Source organism: Malania oleifera, chromosome 6 (genome assembly GCF_029873635.1).
Source record: "Malania oleifera isolate guangnan ecotype guangnan chromosome 6, ASM2987363v1, whole genome shotgun sequence".
Taxonomy (NCBI): domain Eukaryota; kingdom Viridiplantae; phylum Streptophyta; class Magnoliopsida; order Santalales; family Ximeniaceae; genus Malania; species Malania oleifera.
Window position 1 is genome coordinate 95,992,980 of NC_080422.1, and position 13,655 is coordinate 96,006,634.

The 13,655-nt window shown below is 37.4% G+C and overlaps 1 protein-coding gene across 1 annotated transcript in view; it reads left to right on the forward strand.

Moving 5' to 3' along the window:
• Window positions 1-824: 824 nt before the first annotated feature.
• LOC131158850 (subtilisin-like protease SBT6.1) overlaps window positions 825-13,655 on the forward strand; it is a 33,324-nt gene continuing 20,493 nt past the window's right edge. The window contains exons 1-5 of the mRNA XM_058113761.1: window positions 825-1,574; window positions 1,922-2,050; window positions 2,195-2,347; window positions 4,183-4,299; window positions 5,191-5,375. Coding sequence (XP_057969744.1) covers window positions 990-1,574; window positions 1,922-2,050; window positions 2,195-2,347; window positions 4,183-4,299; window positions 5,191-5,375 — 1,169 coding nt within the window. The 5' untranslated portion in view covers window positions 825-989. The remainder of the gene's footprint in view (window positions 1,575-1,921; window positions 2,051-2,194; window positions 2,348-4,182; window positions 4,300-5,190; window positions 5,376-13,655) is intronic.

Consider the following 13,655-nt stretch of genomic DNA (forward strand, 5'->3'; position numbering starts at 1 on the left):
ATTTATTTATTTATTTACAAGAATGTTATGATGTTCTTTGTGTATAATTTTATCGTTAAAAAAAAAAAAACGTGGAAATGTGATGCCATTTTGAGAATGTTTAAAGATGCCACAATCCAAATGGTTCCTTGGGTGTTTTTATTACACTTTTTTTATATCTATTTTGATTAACATCTAAAGTATGTTAAAATGACTGCCTACGCTTTATATTAATGTTACTGTGTATTAAACTATAATTTTACTAATTCACTCCTCACTTTGTAAGTGAAAAGGCAAAAAGAGGATGCATTAATTACTTAATTTTGAAATCAAGAAATAACAATTGTCATTTAATATGCTGTTAATTAAAGGAATTTTAAAATAATTATCCATTATTTTTTTTTAAACTCAACATTGTTCTTAAAATGTCCTTAATTTACAAGTTATTTTTTAACTCAAATATTTAGAAATAATAGGTGAATAAATAATTTAATAAATTAAAATCTATTTTAAAATCTAAAAAAATATTTTTAACTTTTATGATTTTGTTATCTTCTTATTATTCCTAGATGATTTTTTTTTTTAAAAATTATCTTTTCGTCAATGCCCCACAAATATTATAAATTTTTATTTTTTAAAACAATACCTAATTTTATAATTTATTAAATAATTTTTTAAATTCAAACAATCAATCTCCCTAATTTTTAGGAGAATATTAAAATCTTATAATCTGTTAAATTTTAAATTTATTATTATTCAAATCAAGGTATTTCACCTGAAGGACAAACAAGAAAAAAAGAAAAAGAAAAAGAAAAAGGAAAAGAATTAAGCATCAAGTGCACTGTGCGCACCCTTCACATGGACAAGGGTTCCTGCTGACCCAGAAGAACACAGGAGAAGGGAGAAGTTGAAGAACATTGCACCGATCAATTCTCTCTCTCTCTCTCTCTCATGTCTGAACTTTCCCGCCAAATCATCAAATTCTCAAGAACGCCATTAGAGACTCTGCCATGATCACTTCTCGAAGCTCCCTCCTCATCGTCCTTATCTCCATAGCTCTCCTCCGCCTGACACCCTCCCCTCACCAACCCCAACCCCACTTACCCTTCAACCAAACCGAAACCGAAACCCTAACCCTAACCCTAACCCTAACAAAATCAAGATCCCAAGACCACGCAGTCACTCAACAGCAAACGCTACCGGCTCGCAGCAACTACATTGTGAGATTCGTTGACTACAAGAGGGCCGAAGATCACCGAACCTATCTCGAAGAGAATGTTCGATCGGGCGGCTGGGAATGGATGGAGCGGCGGAACCCGGCGGCCAAGTACCCGACGGACTTCGGTCTCGTGTCGATCGATGACTCGGTTGGGACGTCGTTGATCGAGGAGTTCAGGAAATTGAGGGTCGTTAAGGATGTTTATGCTGATACGAGATATTCGAGGAGTGTGCTCGCGGAGAAAACTGGTGCGTTTGTGGATGGGAAAAAGCGGCCAGGGAAAATGTTCACGTCGATGTCGTTTAACGAGGAGGAGCATCATGCAGCACCGACTAGTAATTCTACGGTTAGCTGGAGACGTCAACTCATGATGCAGGCAAGTTTCATCTTTGTATTTTTTTCTGGTTTATTGTTTTTATTCTGTTGGGTTGTTGAGAGAATGTTGGGAATGAACTAGTGTTTTGAATCTTATATGGATTTCATTACCCTGATGAAAACGAAAGCAACCACTCAACTGAGATCTTAATAACTCAACACAGAGCATAAGTTTAGCGTTGTACTTTCTTTTCCTTTCCTTTGTTTCCCCAGCTGTCAAATTGTGTTGAGTGAAATTTGGTTCATTATGTGGTTTGGATTTATTTATTTATTTGTTTTGGGAAATTCTTTTAATTGTTCATTTTCTAGGTTTATTCGAATGGTTTGATATATATTGCTCATTTGTAGAGATCCCAAATTACATCCTTGTTTGGTGCTGACGCCCTTTGGATCAAAGGTTATACTGGTGCAAAAGTTAAAATGGCCATATTCGACACTGGTATTCGAGCTAATCACCCACATTTTCGTAATATTAAGGTATTCCTTATTGCTCATTGATTGTTTTTATATTTAGGGCTTCATTCTCATGTTGGATGAATGGGTAACCCAACAAAGAGAAAAATAAGAGCATAGATATTATTCTTCTCCCAGTATGAGCCTTTTATCCGAGCTATCTTTCAGGAGCGAACAAATTGGACTAATGAAGACACACTGAATGACAATCTTGGACATGGTACATTTGTTGCTGGAGTTATTGCTGGTCAAGACGCAGAGTGTCTGGGTTTTGCACCAGACACTGAGATTTATGCTTTTCGTGTCTTCACAGATGCACAGGTAATGCCTATTGTATGGTAGGAATATTATTCATGTTTTTAGTGTAAGTGTGCAACTATTAATAGTTTCTACATTCTGCACTCCTTCCCCTATGCATGGTAAGGATACCTCTTTTCGTTATTTTCCAATCTGATGAAGAGTGTGTTAACCTATCGTTAGGCCTCTTTTTAGATATTTATTATTTGCAAATATTTATTCATCAGAATTCAAAACTGGCAGTTTCTTTTTTTCGTTGGATTTATTTATAGTACTCTCTCTCTCTCTCTCTCTCCTCTAGTGTGAATTTTATGTTTTCTGCGCTGTATTTACTATTATCAATTGAAAATTTCTGGTTAGCTGTCATCTGCAATTCAATGGTCTGAAATTTAAGGTGTAGAACCAGTTCTGTGCTCTTCTTGAATTTTGTTATTCTTTGGGAGATTAATAGTCAAACTTCCACAAGATAGAATAACCTTTAAATATAATTACATTATAATATCATTCCCTTATTATTTTTTGACCATAAATGGAAATTTTAAAAATATTTCCAAGGAAAAGCTTTGAATCTGAAATTTGGCAAAAACTAGTGAAAATCTGGGAAATTTCTCTAGTTCCAAGTAATATATGGAAAGACTCTGCTGTTTGATGCTAATATACGAATCCAGTGTTAATGATCCTCCCTATGTGAGCTAATGCCCATCCTTGAACATTTTCCCTTGCGTATGACAATTCAAACTCTCAAACCCTTAGCTACAATTTGCAAGGCCTGAAACAACCCTAATTACTACAATCTCCTTTTTCATTATAGGAACTAAAATCAATTGATTCAATTTGCTAGTGGTGGCTAGAAAATGAGAAAAAAGGAAGAGACAAAAGAGAAAAAAGTGTTGGACTCTTTATCCTGGGATAATTGAAAGCCTAAGTTTGTGTTTCTATATTTTTTTTTCTCCATTTCATGTGTAATTCATTATTTATTTAGTTTTTTTGTGTATACATGTGTATGAGCATATTTTATGCACTGAAGTATAATTTATTTATCTAAAAAATGCTAGTTAACCACCTGTTTTTAAAACTGAGATGTTCACTGGATGCCTGAGGCAGTGCCTTGTGTGGATTGCTGAAGGATCAACACGGCAACACCACTCTCTTGGTTGAACAATCTGTACAAGTCTGATGCAGAATGTGGTGTTATGTTTAAATTTTGTTTAAATGTATGTTCTAGTATAGATCTGGGCACAATTCTGCTTGGTGTTTAATCTGTCAAAATACCAAATATTCATTAATTCGTAGAAGTTGATTTTGACTTATGAAGATCCACAGCAGGGGTGGATCTTATGGAGACAAGGGTTTCTCAAAAATTTTGAAAATTTCATGTACCTTTATGGTGAAAATTCATATGAGCCAAAACTGTTTTGAGTGAATAATTTTTTTTTGGCCTAGACTTGATACCAGTATTCACTTTGGCCAGAGGGGTACCTAGCTGTAATCGCTACTTTTGGCTGCCCAGTATGATCACTTAATATGCATCTGTAACCCCCCCCCAAACGGCCTTTAAACTTTTAAGTGCCTGTAGCATGGCCTTTTAACTTTTTCTTTCCATGCGATAATATTGTTCTGAAATATTTATTTGAATAAAAATTGTTATGTTCACAACATGTTGCAATTAAGCTTATGTATGTCAAGCAAAGTCATTTTTTAACCATGTGAAGAAGAGTCATGTATTGAGAAGTTCAGATCTGTCTACTTTATATGTGTTAAGCCCGATTATTGAATGTATTTTGCCTTCCTTAATACTAAATATGGAAAAAATATATTTTTTGCAAGGTTATGAGAAGTTTGTATTCAGCCTAATGCAGGTATCATACACGTCATGGTTCCTTGATGCGTTCAACTATGCTATCGCAACCAATATGGATGTTCTAAATTTGAGCATAGGTGGACCAGATTACCTAGATCTCCCATTTGTAGAGAAGGTAACACTTTGATATTATTTCATTATTTCACACATTGGTTTTTTGTGGTTCTCTAGATTATAGAGATTAATGCAAAAAGACATTGGAGAATTCTTTGGAGCTGCCTGTTTGCTGCATTATCTTTTATCTAGTGTTTGGGTTACCTACTTCTATGACTTCAGCACACTTCTTCAGAATCCCGAAATCATTAACCTCATTTTCACTAATTCATTAAATTTTAGTTCATCTACTGATTATTCCATTTCACTTGGGCACTGTTTGGAACTTGGAAAATAATAGGAAAAAGAAAGGAAAATATGAAGGAATCAATAACTTTTAACTTTTTGGTTATCAAGGAATGTGCAAAGGAAAATAAAATATATAACAAATCAATAAACAAAAAATTAATTTTACACATGAAACATTTAATTTTTCTTAATTTTTAATTGCATTATAACAGTTTCTTTGATAATATTTAAAATATAGAGAAAATAAAATGGAAATTAATTTCCTTCTTATTTTCCTTTCCTTTGTTTTTGCCAAACAAAATCCTTGATCCTAACGGACGCTTAATGTTATCCTATGGGTTTACTTGCTTAACTGCACAATCAGGTCTAATTTCAAATTTCACATTATTGCTTCATGGTGGCTTTATACTGAATGATGGGACGTATACTATGAAATAAACAAATGGAGAGACTAAATATTATACCATGAGTTAACCTTTTAAAGAATAACTTCCAAATGAGTAAGGAATTAATTTGCTTTGTTGCATGGCTTGTACCGGAACATTCATCATTTCTATGCCATGCTTTAACATTTGTGAGCATTTCTCTGAAAATTTATTGCTGTGAGGCCAGGAAGTACTATTTAATTAATTTCCATCTGGATTTTGGATTAAATATTCACCAGGTTTGGGAACTGACAGCAAATAATATTATCATGGTTTCGGCAATTGGAAATGATGGACCATTATATGGAACTTTAAATAATCCGGCAGATCAAAGTGATGTTATTGGAGTTGGTGGTATTGACTATAGTGATCACATTGCATCATTCTCCTCCCGTGGCATGAGTACTTGGGAGATTCCTCATGGGTAGTGTATCATCATTTGTTTTTTATGCCCACCTTCATTCTCTATTGGTACAACTTACATATTTCTTCATACAAAACACACACTAACATATGCATACATATGTTTTCATTTTTCCTGTATTGTAGCCTACTTAAATTATATGATGAGGTGCTCCTTTTGGTAAAATCATGTGCTTTGTACCCATGCTAATATATAGAGTGCCTATGTTGGACGCAACAAATGTAAATATTTTGATGCTTTTTGCACATGAACTCTCTTGGGGTCCTTATAGTTTTTCTTTCAATTTCAATACAATACTTTTAATCCAAGAAAAGGTGAATAGTATGAGCACATAATATGATAATACGCGCCTTCGGTAAACAAGTATGTTAGATAGAGTGAAAGTAGAATAGGTTTCTTGTTTGACAAAAGTTCCCTATGCATTCCTAATATGATACATGCCCGCTCCCAAAGATTCTCAAATCAATAATAGCTCTTTTTGTGTTGAACTCGCATGAAGGTTATGTTGAGCTTATTGCACTCGTTTGGTTGAGAAGTGGAGAAAGAGAAGAAATTGATTTCTCTTAACTCTCTTGTTTGGATCACATAGAGCGGCAAGGAGAGAAGGGGTGAGTAAAGAAGTGCCAAGGAAAAAGGAAAGAAAGAAGCATTATTTTTGTGTCTAATCAAGAAGAAATGGAGAGAAACTACCTAGAAAAGGTGGAAGTATTATTGTATGATAGAGTAACTAATGCTAGGATTGAAGGAGGAGAGTAGAGAATTTCCAATCACAATAGGAGGTACATCAAATTTCTACTTTGAGTCCTTATCTTTTCACTTTAGTGATTGATGAACTCATTAAGAATATCCAAAACGAGATCCCATGGTGTATGTTTGTGGATGATATTGTTCTAATTGATGAAAGTAGGAGTGGAGGAGAAAATAAGTTAGAACTATGGAGAACAATTTTAGAGTCTAGAGGCTTTAGGATAAGTAGAAATAAGATAGAATATATAAAATGTAACTTCAGCCACGTAAGTGGGAATTTTGGAGATAACATTATACTTGATAATCAAGAAATTAATATCACTAGTGGATTTCAATACATTGTATCTATTATGCAAGCGGAGGGAGATGTTGAAGAGGTTGTAATGCATAGAGTTAAAGTAGGTTGGGTGAAATGTAGGAGTGCTTTTGATATGCTATGTGACCGTAGAATGTCCTTACATTTAAAAGCAAAGTTCTATAGAACGATTATTAGATCAATGATGCTATATGGATCAGAATCTTGAGTAACTAAGAAACAAAATATCCAAAAAGTAAAAGTTTCCAAATGTGAATGCTATGATGGGCGAGTGGTATAACTTTAAAGGATAAATTGAGGAACATATATATTCGCAACAAGTTAGGCATAACACCAGTAGAAGATAAGACAAGAGAGGAGTGACTTAGATGGTTTGGGCATTTGAAACATTGGCCAAGTAGTGCTACAGTGAGGAGTGAGTTCGTTATTATTACTGATAGTATAAAGGGTAGTGGTAGACCTAAAATAAAGTGGAATGAGATAGTGAGAAAGGATCGAATAGCTCTTCATTAGTTGGGAAAATGCCCTTGATCAAGTGAATTGGCGAAAAAGGATTTGTATAGCCGACCCCCACCTTGTGAAACCTAAAACTTGTTGTTGTCGTTGTATAGTGAACTTTTGTATTATTTTGTTAGGTCTTCTCCTATTTTTAAGAGTGGAGATAAACTATTTTCTCTTCTCGTCTCCTTTAGAACTTAGAAGTTTCTTTTTCTCTTCATTTCTCTCGAACGAAATGGAGTGTTAGGGTGAGGAATGTAGGAGGACATTTTAGGATTTTTTGGGCCTCCTCTAGGGTTCAAATTAACGGACAAAAGGGATTTTCATTTAGAATAGATGGATCCAAGATTTAAAATACAAAAGAATAAAAAAGAAGCTTTCTTTCTAATTGAGGGAGGGAAGTGGAAAAAGAACTTTCTTATCTATTTCATGTCTTTCTTCCCTATGGATTTGGTGGCTAGGAGTTTGGATGATGGGGATTGATGAGGGAAGTAAGACAAAGGGAAGATGGAAAGAGAAGTATAGGGAAAAAAAACACACTCAAGTCATATTCATTGATCCTACGTCTACCAAACCCTAGCATGTTACAAAAATTTATAGAAAATATAAAACATGATAAGTATGACTAGACCCTGACACTGAAATCCCTAAGACTAATTAAAATTAATACCAAAGATAAAATAATTAGTTCAATGCTATAAAAAAATTAGTTCTAGAATATAAGATAATTAGTACCAAAAGATAAAATAATTAAGCATCTAATTCTTGAAGTGAACTAGATTGTATTTCTTGCCCTTAGGATGGGGCCTGCAAATAGGCAACCTTTCTAACCAAGTTTTGGTCATCTTTTCTCGCTCATTGAGAAAAACTAGACCTTGTGGAGTTGGGAACGGGACAAGGAAAATTGTTGCTAGAATAAGAGCTAATATGCTTCACAAGGAAAGCACCGATGGTGGGTTTCAACTTCGCCATGGAAGATCTTGAGATGACATTAATTTGTATTTCTTCTCGTTGATGGAGGGAGAAAAAAAAGGAATTTCTTAAGCACTATAAGAGATGTGTCTATTTTACTACGATAGGCACTCTAAAAGAATGTGAAAAATCTTGAGAGAGAGGGAGAGAGAGATTGTCACACTGCACTATTTGCACCAAGAACCCTATCTTCAAGGTGAGCAAAGGAATGATGGTTGACCTTCAGATTGTTATTAATGACCTAAGTGATTTTGTAAGGGTGAGGACGGGTTACTCAATCTTCAAGTGCAATGCCATGAGGTAGCACCAAGGCCACAATGAACCACATTGCCTTAATCTGTCTTAGATTGATGGAGTCACGTGCTTGGGAGAACAAGACCGCCAAATCCTGTTGAACCATACTCATCCTCATACATGGAAATCCTCCTGTCTCCATTTGAGTGGTCAAGTCTCATGGCATGGCAACCCCTCTTCCGTATTGTCACTATGGATCCATGACTTGAATGGGGTGTTAAACTCACATTACATTAGCATTGAGGTAACTCCCATCCCCACAACACGATCCTCGTGTAATTGCTGCTTACCATCGACAAATTGGAGCTAAGCGAAGTGACGTCATATGCTACTTGAGATAGACATGCAAAAGATCAACATGATAATCTAGGATATAAGACGATTTCACCTAAGTGTATATCGAAGGGCCAACACAGGTGCACGTCCCAACTTCTGGATTAAGAGTGATGCACAACCTCAACCTTGTTCGTCATTGGGGCTCTCAATCCCACAAAGAAGCCCAAGACTCCTCGAGGAGTTTAAGTGCTTGCTCCCAAGTAGTCTTTGTGCGCTCACTCCCCATAGAAGAAGTAACTTTTTGTCACATTCTTGCTTTAGCATGAGTGACTACCCACGGTTTGAAGAAGCATATATCCTAGCTTGAGAATGCCACCTTAATAACAATTCATATGCACCACAAGATTATAGCAACATTCACAATTTGTCCCATGACACCACATAATCAAATCCATGTTGACAAAATATAGGAAAAAATTTAGTATATTTTTTCAATCTGCTTTGTACAAGAGTGAATGGGTATATATAACCGATAATCTTTAATCCGTAAATCAAGCCTTAATCAATGACTATCCCCATAATTGAGGCTTGACCTTCCCTCCTACAATCACGCCAACACTCTCTCTCAAGTTGGTGCATATATATCTCTAATGCCCAACTTGTCAAGTGAGTTGTAGAAGCTCTTGCTGCATACAACTTTTGTAAATATATCTGCCAACTGGTCTTTGGACTTAACGGATGGAAATCGAATTGTCTTGGCCTCAAGACTTTGTTTGATGAAGTGTCGATCTACTTCTACATGTTTGGTTCTTTTATGCTGGACTGGATTATAAGAAATGTCAATAGCAACCTTGTTATCATAGAATTACTCCATCTCGTAGCTTGGGGCAAAGTCAATTTTGGTTAATAGTTTTCATAGCCAGAGAAGCTCACACAGACCTTTAGCCATTCCACGAGACTCAGCTTTGGCACTCGATAATGCTACCACCTTTTGCTTCTTACTTTTCCATGTAACTAGGTTCCCCCCAACAAAAGGGAAATAGCCTGAGGTGGATTTTCTATCTGAAATATTCCATGCCCAGTCAACATCTGTATAACCTTTCACTCTTAAGTGGTTGTTTCTTGAGAACATAAGTCCTTTTTTAGGGGAGGACTTTAGGTATCAGAGAATCTGAATCAACGCATTCATATGATCTTCACTTGGACAATGCATGAATTGGCTTACTACACCCACTGCATAGGCGATGTCAAGTTGTGTGTGGGAGAGATAAATAAGTTTCCCAACCAATCTCTAGTACCTTACTTTGTCTGTTGGCACTTGATCTGGGTATTCTCCAAGCTCGTGGTTTTGGATTATTGGTGTATTTACAGGCTTAAAATCCAGTAATCCAACTTCTGATAATAAATCTAGGATATATTTTTGTTGGGAAAGGAATATGCCTTACTCAGACCTAGCAACTTCAATTCCCAAAAAATACTTGAGTCCTCCTAGATTTTTCATCTCAAATTCTGCCGCCAATTGCTCTTGAAGTCTTGCTATTTCTTCCAGATCATCCCCTGTAATGATCATATCGTCTACATAGATTATCAAAGCTGTTATCTTACCCTGTTGATGTTTTAAGAATAGTGTATGATCTGAATTGCTTTGTTGAAAACCATAATTCTTCATTGCCACGCTCAATCGCCCAAATCATGCTTTAGGAGATTGCTTCAAGCCATACAAAGTTCGCTATAGCTTGCGCGCAATTTTAGTTTCAGAGTTTGCCATATATCCTAGAGGAACATCCATGTATATTTCTTCTTCAAGATCTCCATGGGGAAAGGTGTTTTTAACATCAAACTGGTGCAATGGCCACTCAAAGTTTGCTGCAAGAGATAGCAAAACCCTGACAGTACTCAACTTTGCCACCAGTGAGAATGTCTCTTGATAGTCTATGGCATATGTCTACGTATAGCCCTTCGCTACTAGTCTTGCTTTGAACCGTTCAACTGATCCATCGAATTTTTACTTGATGGAGAATACCCATTTACACCCCACTTTTTTTTTTTTCCTTTAGGTAGGGGAACAAGAATCCACGTCTCATTTTTCAGTAATGCCTCCATTTCTTCCTTCATAGCTTGAACCCAACTAGGATCTTTAAGAGCCTCATCAACACTTGTGGGAATATGGTATGAGGAGAGTTTATTCACAAAGTTATTGAGGGGTTCAGATAGCTCCTTTGTAGAGACATAATTGGCAATCAGATATTTCGATCTTTGTTCCTCCACTTACGGAGAATATCTGTTCAGTGGTTTGCTCTGATTGTGCCTGAAAGGTAATTTGTAGCCAACAGGAGTATCCTCCTCAGTAGACATTTGAGGTGTGACAAGAGAGCTTACCTCGATGATATTCTCAGGAGATAGGTCGTTGGATACTGAGGAGTGGGGGGATATTGCTACTTCAGCTTTCGGAGATGTGGGCTCTAGATTAGGCTCCTCAATGATCGATTGAGGGGCATTAAGCGCCATATCAGTGTCCTTGAACCAATCGAATGTTAGCCAATTCAGCTCTTCTTCTCGTGTCTCCCCCTGAAGAAGAATTGGATGCAGCAGGAGAATAGAAAGTGTCAGATTCAAGGAACATGGCATCCATAGTCACATAGGTGCGCCGAGTAGTTGGATCGTAGCAGCGGTACCTTTTTTGATGTATAGTGTATCCCAAAAAGAGACATCAAATGGCACAAGGATCAAGTTTTGTGCGTTGGTTCTTGTGAGGGTGAACAAACGCAACACAGCCAAAGATCTGAGGTGGAAGTATTAACATTGTGGGCAATGAAACCTAGGTTGACAAGGCCTGTAGCGGAGTTTTAAACCCAAGGACTTTGGAGGGCATACAGTTAATAAGATAGACGGCTGTGGCAATAGCAACATCCCGGTGGTAGTTATGCACACGAGCTCCATGTAAAAGAGCTTGAGCAGTTTCAAGGATGTGGTGATTTTTGCGTTCCGCAATACCATTTTGCTGAGGGGTCTAGGGGCTTGAGGTCTCATGAATCAGGCCATGGTGTTGGAAATATTCACTGAACGATTGATTAACATATTCTCTACCATTATCAGAACGAAGGATTCGAATCGTAGCGCAGAACTGATTTTGAATCATTTAATGAAAGGATTGAAATGCATGAAGGACTTCGTCATTCGAGTGCAATCATCAACGAATATCATAAATCAGTGGAAAACAGACATAGTAGATTTCGGGGAAGGACCTCATACATCAGAGTGAATCAAAGCAAAAGGAATGCCATTCTTATTCATATTTAACGGATACGTAACTCGATGAATTTTAGTTAAAATGCAAGCCTCACATTTAAAGTCAAAAATTGACAAATCCGAAAATAGATCAGGAAATACATGCTGTAGATAACCAAACGAAGGATGGCCTAACTGACAGTGCCAGAGCCAACTCAGTTCTACTCTGAGGTTACTTGAGCGGTGCACATGATGTGTTCAGCCTACGCTGAAATTTATTATGTAATAGAGCCCCCCCTCTTAGTACCACGCCCAGTGATTTCCTTGGTGAGAATATCCTGGATAAGTCAATAATGTAGGATAAATGATACAACACAATTCAAGTCTTTAGTAACTTGACTCGTAGTCACAGATAGTAACTTGTGAGAAAGAGAAGACACGAGTAAAGTATTAGATAGTGATAGGGCCGGTGACAACATTACAATTCTAGCCTTGTTTATCGAAGAGATAAGTCCATTAGCATTGGCGATGCTAGTTCGCCAAGGAAGGGAGAGCTGTGACAAATCATTTGCATCAAATGCCATATGGTCTGTTGCTCTGGAATCAAGTATCCAAGTACTGCAATTAGCTTCTTTAGTAGAACCGAGGAGAGCATTACCTGGGTTAGAGTTTGATTTATCGACTGGAATGAGAGAAAGATGTGGTTCAGCTATAGTAACGCAACTTTGCCCGTGCCTTCATCATTCCCAATTGCATCATGACGCTTCCGAGCCTGGAGGTCGTGCCACCAATCAGGATACTCGTGTAGCTTGAAGCATGTCTCATAGGTTTGCTTTGTATTCCCACAGTGAGAGCACTTAGCTCCATTGAGGGTGGCCCGGGATTTGGAATCGGATTTGCCATCATGCAAAGAGAGAGACCTGGAGGGTGTTGGAGGATGCAAGCCATGTTTGAAGCTTTTGGACGCCAAAACCGCTCCTGGTGTATTATCGGGACTACCAGTCATCACTGCTTGACGAAGAGCTTCCCTACGGACGTGTGCTTAAGCTCGCTCCACTGTTGGGAACGGTTTTATTTGCAGGAAATCACTTCGAATATGGTCTAGGCGGTCATCGAGACGATCCAAGAACACATATACTCGATCTTCTTGAACTAGAGTATTGTAGTGTTGAACATCAGTTGGGCATTCCATCGGGTTTGGTCGACGAAAGTCTATTTCACGCCAGAGGCCTTGGAGATCATTGTAGAATTTTTCAAGAGAGCCTCCAGCTCGTTTGAGGCGAGTCACGCGTCGCCAGAGATCGTACACCTGGGAGGTGTCACTACCATCGAAATATGTAGCAGCAATTGCATCCCAGACCATTTTGGCTGTCGGAAATCGAATGAAGTTGCTAATAAGGGAGGAATCCATGGAATTAATCAACCAACCTTTAACAATAGCGTTGTTTGTGCGCCATCGTCTAAAGGTAGAGTCCGTCGGAGGAGGTTGAGGGAGATCGCCGTTTATATACTCCAGTTTGTATTTGCCTAAGAATCTGAGATATACATCTCGACAACTTAGGACCAAAGCGCATAGTTGGTGCCATCCAACTTGATACCAATCGTCGCAGTAGTAGTATCGATGGTTTGAGTCGGGACTAAAGCTTTGCTCAAAACTTCGGTCATTTTTGTTGTCAATTCGGTTAGGGTAAAGGAAGATGGAGATTCATCAATATGGTAGTCTGTATCAGCCATGGAGGGAGGGGGTGCGTTGTTGAAAAAATGTGGGTCAGGGAGTAGGAAAAAAAAAAAAAACAAGAGGGGTATAAATCTAGCTTTGTGGAAGGAGTGCTTTTCCTTTTTTCTTTTTTTTAGAATTAAATGATTGAGGCTATAAGTGGGCACCATCTGCATTTCTTAGTTCCTCACTCCCACTTCTCATAGAATTAAAAAAAAAAATTCTGCTGCCT